Here is a 13,161-nt window from a genome sequence, read left to right on the forward strand (position 1 = left end):
CCCTACACAGCCCACATCTGTTTGGCAGCCCTGAATTTTTTATGTGTAACTTGGGGGAGAAAGTTAAGTTTGCGATATGTTTAACTGCAAAGGATGCTTCCTGCTAATTCCCAAGGAGGCTGTGACCTGTCCTCAGGTCCAGAGCGAGCCAGACATTTCCTGCCCGCGCACCGGGTTGCTGCAGGGTGTTTTGCTTGGGCTCTAAACTGAGCCCAGAAATTTCAAATGCAAGCCAGTGAGCGAGCGTAGCAAATGCATTTTATCCCCTCGGCCTCAGCTGATTCTGGAGCATTTCAAGGAGAGCAGCTGGACTCAAAGGCAGGAACATGGAGGCCCCACATCTCTGTGCCCACTGGGGTGCCGGCTCGGCAAAACTTAGGACAGAGGGAGGAAGCAGCCAGAGGGAAGGGCCTCAAGTGCGAAAACCTGTTTCCTAACCCAAAGTTCAGCAGTGGTGGGGTCCCCAAGGCTCTGTGGGGAAGAGACTTCTTAATCCCTGCAGGAATACTTCTTAACCCCCACCAGGAATACACATGGCAGTGTGCAGTTGCCCGGGGCTGCGGAGGACGGACAAGCGCTTCAGTGGCACGGGACAGCCGAGCGCGGCGCCGGCCTCTCGCCGGCTCTTCCGCATGCACGTCCACGTCAACACACACTGCAGGATTTACCCACCCCTGTCCAGGTCAGCCCCAAACACCTTTCTCTGCTCTTCGCCCTCTGCTTAACCTGCCAGGCTGCGTTGGCAACACAAAGGAGGAAATGAAAAGCAAATTCCAGCACAACGCACCAGTCCCCACTGGGGCAGACGTGAAATCCCCCGAGCTGCTGCCCGCCCTCGCCCCCTGTCCCCAGTCCCCAGGGGAAGCCTTACAGCCCCTCCTGCGGCTTCGCCCCTTCCTCCAGGTCAGGAGCAAACCCTGTGTGGCCATGGGGAGGGGACAGCCCCTTACCAGCTGTTTGTTATGTGCCTCCTTCAGGGTGATGACGCTGTGGCCCCGGTGGCATCCCGTGACAGAGCAGAGCACGCAGATGCACTGCCCCTCATCCTGGCAGTAGAACTCCATCAGCTGGCCGTGCTCCTGGCACCTCCTCTCCTCCACCACACCGCCTGCGCCCACCTCCACCAGGATGTGCTCCTGCTGGGAAGCCTTGGCGTTGTGTTTGCTCAGATGGGCCTGGCACAAAGAGGCGTTGCAGGTCAGGCAGGTTTTCACCGCTGGCTGGGGCTGATCCAGGCAGAAATCACAGGGAACCACCTCCATCCCCCCTGCAGAGCCCTCACCCTGTTTTCCTTTGGAAGTGGTAGCCAGAAATGCCTCCACGATGCTGCACAGCTGGAAATTCTTCTGCAGCTCCAGGATGGGCCCCAGCTGGATCTTGCACATGGGGCAGGAGTAAGGGGCCTTGGATTTCTGCTGGGCACCGAGCGCCTTCTGGATGCACTGCTTGCAGAAGCTGTGACCGCAGCTCAGCGACACGGGGTTCTTGTACAGGCACAGGCAGATGGGACAGCTGAGTTCATCCTCCAGGCTGGCACCCCCTGTAAATTCTTCCTTAGCTTTTGCCATGGCTGCAGAAGTAGCGCGTTAGCCAGTCTGCAAGAAACGAAACTGAAAGTACGTCCTTGGCATTGTGCCCCGGTTGTAGACCCAGCCCAGAGGCTGCAAACCCTGCCTCTCCGCCCTGTGATAGGCCGGCAGAAATACGCTCTCCGTCCTGGGCTCTGCCCACAAACAGCTCTTGTAAACCATGGCAGGCACTTTTAGATGTATGTCCTCGGTTGCTGTGTGGTCTCAGGCAGCATCGCTCCGTGCGTGAGCCCCCAGCAGGCTGGTGGGAGCAGGAGAGGCACTCGCATGCAGGGCATGAGATGGACGATTCTCCTACAGCCCTCTGCTCTCTCGGAAAAACCCTCCATCCCATGCCAGGGGCAGCAAATCAGAAATAAGCCATGGACAGAAAGAGTATAAGCCTGGCTGGGGTAAGCCAGGAATTCCCTCTGCTTTGCCCGGTTCTTCCCCGTAACAGTTACAGATGCTCCCCTGAAGGTGAAGTAGGGAGAACCCAGGAGAGAGTTTTCCTGGGAGTTGTCGAGGCTGGTCTCCTACCTGCAGCCAGCTGGCAGGGAAATGGGGGCTGCGAAAGGCTCAGGGAAAGGCACCCTAGGATAGGAATATCCCTGTACCGTGTCACAAGCCTTGCTTGCCTCACTTTGTGCCCATGTCACCTGAGCCCAGGCAAGGCAGCAGCCGCTGCACGTGCCGCTGGGAGACCCAACTCTACCTGCACGGTTTTCCGTATCATTTTGGTGTATAAAATCCAAAAGACAAAACACAAGACGCTTTCTTCTAAGACTGAACAAGGATTTCTTTTAGCATATGCAAAACTGTAGTGTCCCTCAAGGTCCTTCGCTGTCCCTGCTGGGGTGGAGAGCTCCTGCCTGCATCTCTTCATGCAAATGTCTGAAGGCAGCAGAACCACAGGCAGCAGGCAGGAATATCACCGCTTCCTCTTCAAGGTGTTTGGACAATCATAACAACGAACTAATCCAGGGCCCACATGGCACAGACTAAAGGCACAGGAGTTTTCCTCTTTATTACTCCCTTTGCTGTGAGATTCTTGTTAACTGAAACACCTGCACCTCTCCTAGCTGCTCCTATGTAACTCTAAAGGGGGTTGATATCACATTTCAAGAAATGCTGACCTTTCACAATTTTAAAGTGTCTTTTTGCTTTTTGTTTCCAACTACAGCAATTCTTCAGTTTTAGTTTTCCATCATTGCCCTGCAGAGCTTCATTAGCCATTCTTAAAAACTCCCCAGATTAACTTCCACATACAAGAAATGCATGAACAGTGGCACAGCCATTTTATAAAAGCTTATTTGCTTAGGATCATTTGAAGTTATTTTCTAGAACTCTCAAAACTTCCTAGCGTGACCAGTCACAAGTTAATTCTACACTCAGGAATGTGGAGAATGTTTTTATTCAAACCTTCTCTTGCAGATAATGCATTTCAATATCATGGTATTTTCTGCTCTGAAAGTTACTCCTTCACGAAACTGAAACAGTGGCAGTACTTCGGCACATAACCAAAATTGCTCAGATGGCATAGATAGGAAAATGTGGATCTGCGGAAGCTTTCTAGCCAGAATAGGTCTGGCCTATGCTCACAGGGATGGTAGAGACTGAGCTCAGGAGTGCCCGTGAGCATGGTGTGCTGCTTAGTGCACCCAAGGCCGTAGGGATGGCGGCCAGCCCGGTGTGCACCTCGCACACTCTCGCACACGCTCGGACAGAGCCTTCCCACCCCAGCCATCTCTTGGGCTTGACCCTCAGCTCACTGTCAGCAAGGGCTCAAGCACCATCAAGAGAGCAAAACAAGGGAGCCCTCATTTTTTCGATTCAGTTGGACAAGCATCCCACTGTGCACAGCACAAGGGCTGTAGGTTGATCTTACAAAAATTACAAAAGAGTAGAATTGCTTACATAGAAAGAGCAGATTATTTATGTGTAAGACAAACTCCACCTGCCACTGCTGTGATGAGTTCTAAACTTTCCCCATGCTTTGGATCAAAGTGATGCTACAGAGAGAGGAGGTGTTGCTATTCCATTCTCTCAATCCTCCCAGAAAACTCCTAGGACATCCACACCTCTTTACCCAGAGCCCATTTTAATAGGGTGTATTCAAGGCATGTCCCAAAGCACTGAAGCCCAGGACAAGCACCCTTTTATGTACACATATGTGAAAATAATCAAATGCAATGTTAGTAATCAGTTCTTCTAGAGGCACTTAGTGTCTTATCACAGTCCTTTCTTATATGTGTTTTGTTAGCTCCTCTGTCTTGCTTGTCACGTAGTGAAATGGTCACTTACCAGGTGGGGCTTTGAACAAATGCATGTCTGAGAGGAATTGCTGGAAGAGCCTTAGAGTGGGGTCTGTTGTTAATTCATCCAAAATAACGGGTGGCTTTGGCAGTTTTACACCACCTTTGTTAGACACTGGCTCGCATTTCCTAAAACATGCAGAAAGACATCAGAAGAGCAGCAAGTCATCAGAAAACCGTCACTGAGCCACCCCTGAGCCAACAACTGCATCCCCCACTCTGCACCCAGCCTCGATGGGCGATACAGAAAGCAGCTTCTGTGTCGTGTGCCCCCCCCCCAGCTGTATGGGGCACTCCTGCTCTGACCGGTCTTTTCCCAGGACCCCAAATCTCTTCACCATCGTTGAGCATCACAGGGCTCCATCGGGACATGGTCTGTTGGGGGCTCTGTGCTGTGCTTGCTCCGGTGGGCACAGGGAGGCCTTGCAGCTCGGGTGGGTCTTCATGGCTGGCTGGGGCTCCTGCAGGTAGAAATCACGCCGCATCGCCTCATCTTGCTGGCCCGAACTGTCCCCCTTCTCTTCGCATTGCACTTCACGCTTTTCCTCCTCTCGATGAGTGGGAGCCTCCAAAAACTTCTGCAGTATGCTGCGGAGGTGGATGTTGGGCTGCAGCTCCATAGCAGGGTCTGCCTGGGCGTAGCAGGCAGCTGAAAGGGCCCTGCGGGCAGTGCCGGCAGCCACACGCCTCCTGGATGCGCTCCTTGCAGAAGCTGTGAGCGCAGCTCAGGGACACGGGGTGGCTGGAAATGCCCTGGCAGATGGGACAGGTCAGGTCCTCCTCCAACGCAGCTGCAGCCCCCGTGCTCGGCCGTGGTGCCTGAGCTGCCACACGGGGCTGAGCGCCAGAGGGAGGGAGCTGCTGCTGCTCCCCCTTGCAAGGGAAGGTCGTCCCGCTCCTCCACCCGGCTGCCTGCCTCGTGTCCGCCACGCTGGCAGAAGCCATGGCCCTCGCAGGGTGAAGCCCGCGCAGGCAGCTCCGGCACCAGCAGCTTGGCCGCTGCAAGGGGAGCAGGGTAAATAGTCCACCCCTGCTTAAACGGGGAGTGCAGCGGCCAGGAAAGGGCTTCTGTCTGTGCCCTGGGTAACTTTTCTTTATTCCAGTCCACTTGTAAGTATTTCTTGAGATAATATCTGGCAATCCTCCATCCTTAAAGCCTGTCCCTGTGTCCACTAGCCCTTTTCCCTGCTCCAGCACTGCCCAGGTTCTTACCTGCCCTCAATATTTGAGTGCAGAGAAGAAAGCAGGAAGAAAAAAGCAAGTTTCCCTCGCTTCCCTTCAGCCGGGCACGTGTACCATGGCCCAGCCCTCCGGGAGCTGTAAGAGGGCTCTGCTCAGGGCAGCTCCCTCCTTTCCTCCTTAGGGTTGTTAAGGCTTAGACTTTAGTTTCTGCTAGAAACAGGATGGCATAAAAGGCTCCTTCGTTCCAGGAGGAGGGGATAGAGGAGAATGGAGGCAACTTATTTTTACTTATTTTTATTTTAAAAGCTGCTCCTTTCTCTGTTCCACCAAAGGCTGGTGTTATTGGACTGCTCTGGTTGCTCCTGGGCTCCCGAGGACTTGTTGAACACGTATTACTTGAACAAAGCGAGACTCGCTACTTGGCTAAATGCCCAGAGGAGCAATAGTTATTTTAGTTATTTTACAAGAATTCATCATACAAATCTCTTCCTGACAGTATTGGCCTCTCAGTCCTCTCTGACGTGGTGCACCTGCTGGGGGTAGGTAGAATTATTCCCTCCATAGCAGAGAGCAAGCTCCTTTTCAGCTTGCTGCCTATTACCTGCTCCCTAATGCTTTCATATGACCTTGGCCCACTGAATAGGGATGTTTCAGATGTTGGCTGTAATTTCCAGGTGATGTTTCTTATTCTCATTCCTAACCACTCTGTATCCTTTATCATTTTTTTTTTCCTCTCCTCCACGGGGTTTGTGGCTTCACACTTCGCTCCCGCTAATCCCTTTTCCACAGTTGTCTTCAACGTGGCTAACACTGTGTGCAGTGCTCACCTGGCTTTGCTGCTCCCCAAAGCACACAAATCTGCTGCTTTCCATCGCCCTTCCCCACCTCCTCCAGCGTGGCAGAACTTGCATTTGCAAATGCTGCCCTTGCACGTGGCACCGGCTGACTGCCACGCTGCTGTGCGCATCCCAACCCCAAAACCTGGCGCTGCATAGGGAAAATCTGCTTGGAGCCTGTGAGGGCTGCAGAAGGGCTTGCTCCACGTGGGACCCTGTGGGAATTTTGTGGATCACTCTGGGTTACTTGCTGTGCCCTGCTGGCAGGCACAGGCTGAGACAAGCTGCTGCTCCGCCGCTGCATGCTGCTGTGGCCAGCCACAGTCTTGCTGCCACACGTGCTGTCTGCAAATCGACAGCCTAAAAATCTTCTTTCTTTACCCTTCATTAATTAAAGTTCTTAATCCTTTCACTGAAGAAAAATTAATTTCCTTCATTTCCTTCAGGAGTTTGAATAGCCAGTAGATGCTGGAAGCTGCAGGTAATGGCCACTGTAAATAATCTGCTGGTACCTCCTGGGCTGCATGGTGCATGGCCACAGCCAAGCAGGTTTTTAACTCTTCCCTTTGGCCTCACAGCTACCCTGATGTGGCCCCCCCAACACACCAGCAGCACTGAAGGGAGGGCAAATTCAGTAGCAGGGGCAGAGCGTATACCAGAAGCACTGTGGAGAGAGCAAGGGCTAGTTGCCTGATGCATTTATTTTTCTGTATAATTTTTAAATACGACAGTATTTCAGTGCTGGCTGGTTTTGATTGATTGCAAAAGCCCAGCAGAGCAAACCTGGACTTCTGTTTCCTGGAAGTAAACGTGAAGGTGAGCTGAACTCCAGGAGTGAGGATTCTTGGAGCAGCAACCCTCCTGAGCGCTCCGGGGAGAGCCCTATGTCGCGGGGGGACTGCACGAGTTGTCTTTTGCCCTTGAATTGCTGAGCTGCTGCCCGGAGCTGACTTTCAGTAGCTCGCAGCGATGAATGGAGATGGCTGTGGTGATGAAAGCCAGGGCTTGAACCCAAGAGTTTGCCCATTTGGCAGTGGTGAGCCAAACGCTTTCCCTGCCTCTCCCCAGGCAGGCGCCACTATTTTGCAGACCCACTGCAACAAAGAGTCCGAGTGATCCAAATCCAGCGCAAGCAGACACAGGTGACAGAGAGTATGTGCCAGGCTCCAGAGCAAGCTAAGCCCTCGCTGTGCCCTTCTCTTGCAGGTTCGGCGTGGGCAGTCAGCCTTCGGTGCTTCGGGGGCTGCGGGGAGCCTGGGGCATCGCCTGCACGTGCGCACTCCTGCGGCGTGGACACTTCCCCTCTAACATCATCGCAGCTGCTGCCGGGCCAGATTTGCCCCTGTCACCAAAGGGTCTGTTCAGCTAATGCCGGCTGTGGCCCACTTGGCAGCAGGGGGCAGCAGACACAAGGAGCTGGAAATGCTCCCTCAGGGTCAGCAGGGTGGTGGAGGTTTTGGGGAGCAGGGTTAGCGGTAGTGGGGAGAGGATGGTGCCTTCTTACCTGCAGGAGGTTGCTGGGAAACACGAGGAGTCCAAGTCTGAGTTTGAAAAGGTATTTGGAGGCAGAGATGGCATATGAAAAAATAAAATGTATCCAGCCAAGTACTGAGGGGGAGAGAAAGGGGGAACAGATTGCAGGACCCAAAACCAGCAGCACCTGCAGAAGGCTCTCCACCTGCATTTAAAGACACAGCAAGCACAGGAGGGAGGAGCTGCAGGTGCCTTAGGGAGAGGGATGAAAAGCTTGGGAGGGAGTGGGAGGAGTCCCCTGGCATGCGGGCGGGGAGGGCATTGCAGCGGGACGGTGGGCAGAGAGGTCCCGGAGCTGGCAGGGAGCAAAGAAACCAAACCTGGCCCTGTTCCACTCTGCAAAGACACCTGGAGAAACCTGGACAAGCTGGGACTGATAAAAGCTGAGTGGTCAAATGCATGCATTAGTGTAAGTGTGGCCTTCAGAGCCCCCTGGACAGACCTTGCGTGGCCCAGAAGCTGAGGTCCATGTTGGGGAGCAGGGAGCTCCTGCACCTAGCAGAGCCCAGGGCAGGATTTGATGTCAGAGGCCACTGCCCAGGGCACGAGTGGGAGCTGAAACTCCAAAGGGCAGCCCAGGACAGCTGGCCAGGCAGTGAAATAAATCCCAAGCAACAGGCATTTCACCATCGGTCGGGAGCACGAGCCTGGCACAGCATTTCCAGGCATTGCCCTGCCTCCCCTACCCACGCGGGCCTTTCTGCTTGTGGGCTGGGGGGGTCCCACCAAACCTGGGGCAGCAGTGGTCTCAGCCAGCCCAGCTCAGCCGGGCGGATGCGGGCACTGCCACGCTGTCCTGCAGCCCACATGCTGCCCACATTGCCCGCGCTGCCCGCGCTGCCTGCCAGGCGCCAGCCAGACCAGGTCAGCCACAAACGCTGTCCCTTCTCACAAAAGCCCATTACTGACTTCTTTTCCCCTCCCTCGGGACACGGTGTGCCTAGCACAGGAGGTAACGGTGCCTCCCTGCAGCTGGAGAGCAGCCCCATGTGTGTGAAAAGAGGCCGTTTTATCACAAAGTTACACCAAATGAAAACCGTCTCACTGCTTTTTTTTCCAAATGGCTGGAAGTAATTGCTGGGACAAACGGAGCTGCTGAACTGATGTCGTGATTTACCAACAGCTCCCTTCAGTCTCTAGGTCTGCTCGCAGGGTAAGACTTGTCGAGCAGTATCAGTCCTTTATTTTCTAGGATGCTGCCCGGGAATGCAGCACCAGGTTGGGAGAGCAGGCTGGCTCCCGGGGGACCGCTCTCCTGGTGCTGGGGGACTATCCCGGTCCCATCCTGAGCTGTACGGTTGCTGCATAACCATCTGGAGTCTTCTCCACGCTTTTTCTTGCAATCCAGCCCTTCTCTATCTTAGTCCCACTCAAACAAATTTGAGGTGTGTGCCCCACTTCACTTTTAACCTCCCTGGTCCGGGGGGGTTTCTTCTGCCATGGGTCTTGTGGCAGCGGCACCGCTCCCAAAGTCCAAAGCGCAGAGCCCAGGGTTTTCCTGCACGAGTTAAAGTGGACGAAGCCACACTTCAAACAGCGATACACAGGGATATTCCCCTGCGAGAGCCGCATCCCTGGCAGTGGTGCAGCACTGGTACAAGCGAGCAGGGGGGCTTCGTCACCCCCCGGCCCTGGCCAAGCCCCACCGTCCTGCTGCCTGGTTGGCAGCAGGAGAAAACCTTCTGCAAAGCAAAACACCTCCTCCCAGAGCAGGTTTGCACTGATAAACTAAAGTATCAGCGGCACAGACTTCCTTTTTTTTTTTCTTTCCACTTTATAGTATATATGTTATCGTTTATTTATAGGCAGATCACTTCACTATTTACAGTACATGAGCGTAGAGATTCTACAGTCTTTTTGATGTAAACAAGTAACTCCGCAGCAGGGGAGTCTGGAAAAAGAAGCCAGTTCTGAAGTATTTACACAATTTAAAATAGAACTTTTATACCCACCAGATAGATATAGATAATACATTGAGCGATTTGGTTAAATTATCTATGAAACTATAGAATCTGACAATGTAAAAATACAAGAAAACGTTCTCTCATTTTAGAAGGTAGACAGTTAAATCACACTAGAAATAAATCTCTTTTTTAAAAATAATAACAATAATAATAAAGGAAAGGCATAAGAATCCATGCCATCTTTTAAGGTTAAAGTATATTACATAAATAAGGACACAATGGAACGGAACTGGGGAAAAAAATTAAGTGAAATATAAAAAACCGCTACCAATTAAAAAAAAAAGACTAAAAACTTGATTCTTAATCACAGAGGGATCAATTCTGCTACTTCTACTTACTCAGCAAGTAGAAAGTTGCAGAGTTAAGTAGTACTTACTCAGCGTGAGGAAGGGAGGCAGAATTGGCCCCTAATAATTATTAGCAGTGTCCTTTTACTTAAAAAAAAAAAGAAGAAAAAGACAGAATTTAGCTTTTTTTATTTTAATAAATAACAAAGCAGATGTGCCCCTTTTTTGGTGAAATTCTTACACCTTTCTCAAGAAATGCATCAATTTAATCTTTCTCTTTCTCACATGCATACACACACTCCCTCCCCAACTCAGTATTCACTGCAGCGTGGCTCTCATCTCGGTGCCGTGGCCATGGGCGCTGTGGCCGGGCTGCCGCCACCACTCCTGACCCCAGGATGGGCGAGGGAAGAGAAATGAAACCCAAAGGCTGCATTTGGCTCTATATTGCTTGAGATTATCGGGGATGGACTATGGCGCTTAGAACAGAAAGGGTGTCAGGGCTCAGCTACGAGCAAGGATGTATCTCGGTTTTCAGCATTCTTCCAAAAATAAAGAGAAAAAAAACAAACCAGGAAAAAAAAAAAAAAGAAAAAAAAAGTGCTGGTCTGCAATTGAAACACTCCTTTGCATGGACCAATGCTGAAATCAGACACTCAGGACCATAATGTGGTGACTGAGCTGCCGCTTCATTAAAGAAGATGTGCAGCCCAGCCAGCTGCACTGAGTAGAAATTGGGATAAACCTTTTCTTTGGGGCGGCATTGAACCTAAAACCCAGGATTGTCCTCTGCATTCAGCCCAGACACTCAGAAACATTTGCTCCTTCCTGCGGAGCCCCAGGGACCTGCTGGATTCCAGCCAGAAACCTGGTACCCGACCCTGAACAACGAGCTTTTCTGGGGCAAATCTGTGCAAAAAAAAGCAAAGGGGCGTTTTATCATGAAACTCTTCACATTCAGCGTTTCCCCACAGTACCTGCAGGAAACTACTGGGGGACGTTCTATAGTTACACACTTTTAAAAAAATAAATCTCCTCCTCACTTATTGCCTACCGTAATACACCCTTTTGCTCCCAATTCCTCTGTGAAGCAGCACTCCCAGCCCCCCCGCAGCCCCAGCCCTCGCAGGCGGTGGGGAGCAGCTTCCCGGGGCTGCTGCGGGGACCAGGGTGCAAGGGTTCCCTTTTCAGGGTGCCCAGCTCTGGACTGCACCCACGCCGGGGCACCCACTGCGATGCCACAGGCTGGGCAGGGCGTAAAGCTAATCCTTGGGGTGGGGGGCGATCCCCAGGCCCTGGCAGCTCCGGCAAGGCGCTGGGTGCCCCTGGCTTCCCCAGCGGCGTGGGCTGCTTCTCCCCACGCGGTGCCCGGGCATGGCTTTGCCTCTGCCCGGTTTCCCCGTTAGCAACCAAAAAAGTCATAGGCTGCTGCAGGAGTGAGGTCTCACCTGCCCCTTGTGCCCCAGCCCTCCTTTGGGCTCTTGGCAGACTCGAGCACTGCAAGCTAAAGACACCTTTATATTAAAAAAAAAAAAATTAAATTAAAAGAAAAAAGTAGAAACTTACTTTTCACCACAAACCCTGCGTGAAGGTTTCCAAACCCAGCAGACCTGTGCTTCTTGAGCTGAACACCCTCCACTCTCACCCAGTCCTAAAAGTCGAGGGAAGCCCCTGGGGCAGGCATCACACAGCCTGGGACAGGCAGGGCACAGCCCGGGACAGGCAGGACACAGTCTGGGGCAGGCAGCACGCGACCCGGGGCAGGCAGCACACAGCCTGGGGCAGGCAGGACACAGCCCGGGGCAGGCAGCGTGTGCCCCCATGCTTCTGGCTGCTGCAGTTGTGCCTCTGTGCCTTGCACACCTCTGCACATAGAAAAGACCCCCCTCCCCCAAAAAAACCCAAAACCAAAACCAAACCCAACCCCACTTATAGGCTTCAGGCACCACAAAGACCACTTATTGCATCTCTTCCTACTGAGGGGTGCAGTACTGATCGGCTCTGTGCAGGACGAGCCCCCCCCTTCCCGAGCACCGGCCTCGATATCCAGAAGCCAGGCACAGGCAGGGGCTGCGGGACGACCCGGGGCGCCCAGCCGCAGGGAAACAATGAAATTTTACATCTGGGTTCACCGAAACCAATGCTTGGGAAGCGACCGAGCAATCCCCCAGGAGAGGGCTCCCCCCGGCTCTGGAGCCCCCCAGCTTTGCACTAACCCTTCCCTCCACCACGCTTGATGCATCCCCAGCGGGGCCCGGCCATGGGGGCTCGGTGCCCGCGGCTGAGCGGGAGATGGAAGAATTCCACTTACTTTGCTTTTTTTTTTTGTTTTTTTTGGATTGATCGTTTTCTGAAAAACATCAGCACAGCACAGGACAGTACTACCCACCCTAAATGTGTCGCTATATACATTCTACATAAGCTCTATAGCAATCACATGTAAACATCATCGTTGTGAGGAAATACTAGGACAGAAAAAGGCAAAGCTACAATGAGGCAATTGCCAATAGCAGATGCTCAGTCTCGGCCAGAGCTACTCGTGTTTGCTAAGGTAGGATGAGAGGTGGGGGGAGCTTGTGGCGGGAGCGACCCCGAACCTTGCTGCTGAGACTGAAATGGCACAAGGACCGTTCCCTGACAGTGATCGTCGCCGGCAGCAGATTGGGGACCCGCAGTTCAAACCCCGCAGTGGCCTGCAGGCCCTCGCACCGACGGGCTGGTTGTCATCAGAACCACAGCTCCCCCGAAAGTGGGGAGAAATAGCCAGGTAACTGTGCTGGTATCGGCGCTGCCGGCATTCCCGCTCCCGCCAGAGACCAGCTGCACGCACGGCCCCGGAGCCACGGGCCACCCCGGCAGGGCTCGGGCTCTTGGCATCGCATCTTGTGCAATTTCGGAGGCTTTGGTCATACTCCCTGCAAGACAAAATAGTACCCACGCCAGGGAAATGAGAATAAAACCCCTAAGTCACGTCGAGGGGAGACCCCAGGAGACTCTAATCTATCTATTGGCAGAATTAAGGCTATAATATTCTATCTACATAGGATGGCTGAATCCCTAGTGGTCTCTGGGTCTGAAAAATAAATGGAGGCAATGGCGATGGCTTGAGGAGCAGCGAGATTCCCGCTCCCTCTGGAGCACTGTGCCTCTGGCCGGCTCGCGGTGGGGCTTGCTCCAGCCGGTGGTGGGCTCTCTCCCCCTCCCACCTCGCCCGGAGATGGAGGGCAAGTCTGCAAGCAAATTTCGGGGGTGCTGCTTGAGCATGCCTTAAACAGAACACTGCCGGGCCTCCCCGAGGGCCTCCAGCCAGAGGCACAGCGGGCTAACGTGCCACGGGGCGCTGGCGGGCATGGGGGATGGATTCTGGGTGCCAAGTGGGTGCTGGGGAAGTGTATGGCTTATCAGGTATCGGGCGGAGCGTGGGCAGGGCACTGGGTGCGGCAGGGATTCGCTGGCGGGGCCCCCCCCGCCCCCCG

The 13,161-nt window shown here is 53.4% G+C and overlaps 1 protein-coding gene across 1 annotated transcript in view; it reads right to left on the minus strand.

The window, feature by feature from the left end:
* Nucleotides 1–1,614, minus strand: part of LOC104133621 (E3 ubiquitin/ISG15 ligase TRIM25-like) — an 11,140-nt gene extending 9,526 nt beyond the window's left edge. Inside the window, exon 1 of the mRNA XM_035902447.1 lies at nucleotides 951–1,614. Within this exon, the coding sequence (XP_035758340.1) occupies nucleotides 951–1,568 (618 nt within the window). The 5' untranslated portion in view covers nucleotides 1,569–1,614. The remainder of the gene's footprint in view (nucleotides 1–950) is intronic.
* Nucleotides 1,615–13,161: the final 11,547 nt, after the last annotated feature.

Source organism: Egretta garzetta, unplaced genomic scaffold (genome assembly GCF_000687185.1).
Source record: "Egretta garzetta isolate BGI_Z169 unplaced genomic scaffold, ASM68718v1 scaffold209, whole genome shotgun sequence".
Classification (NCBI taxonomy): Eukaryota; Metazoa; Chordata; class Aves; order Pelecaniformes; family Ardeidae; genus Egretta; species Egretta garzetta.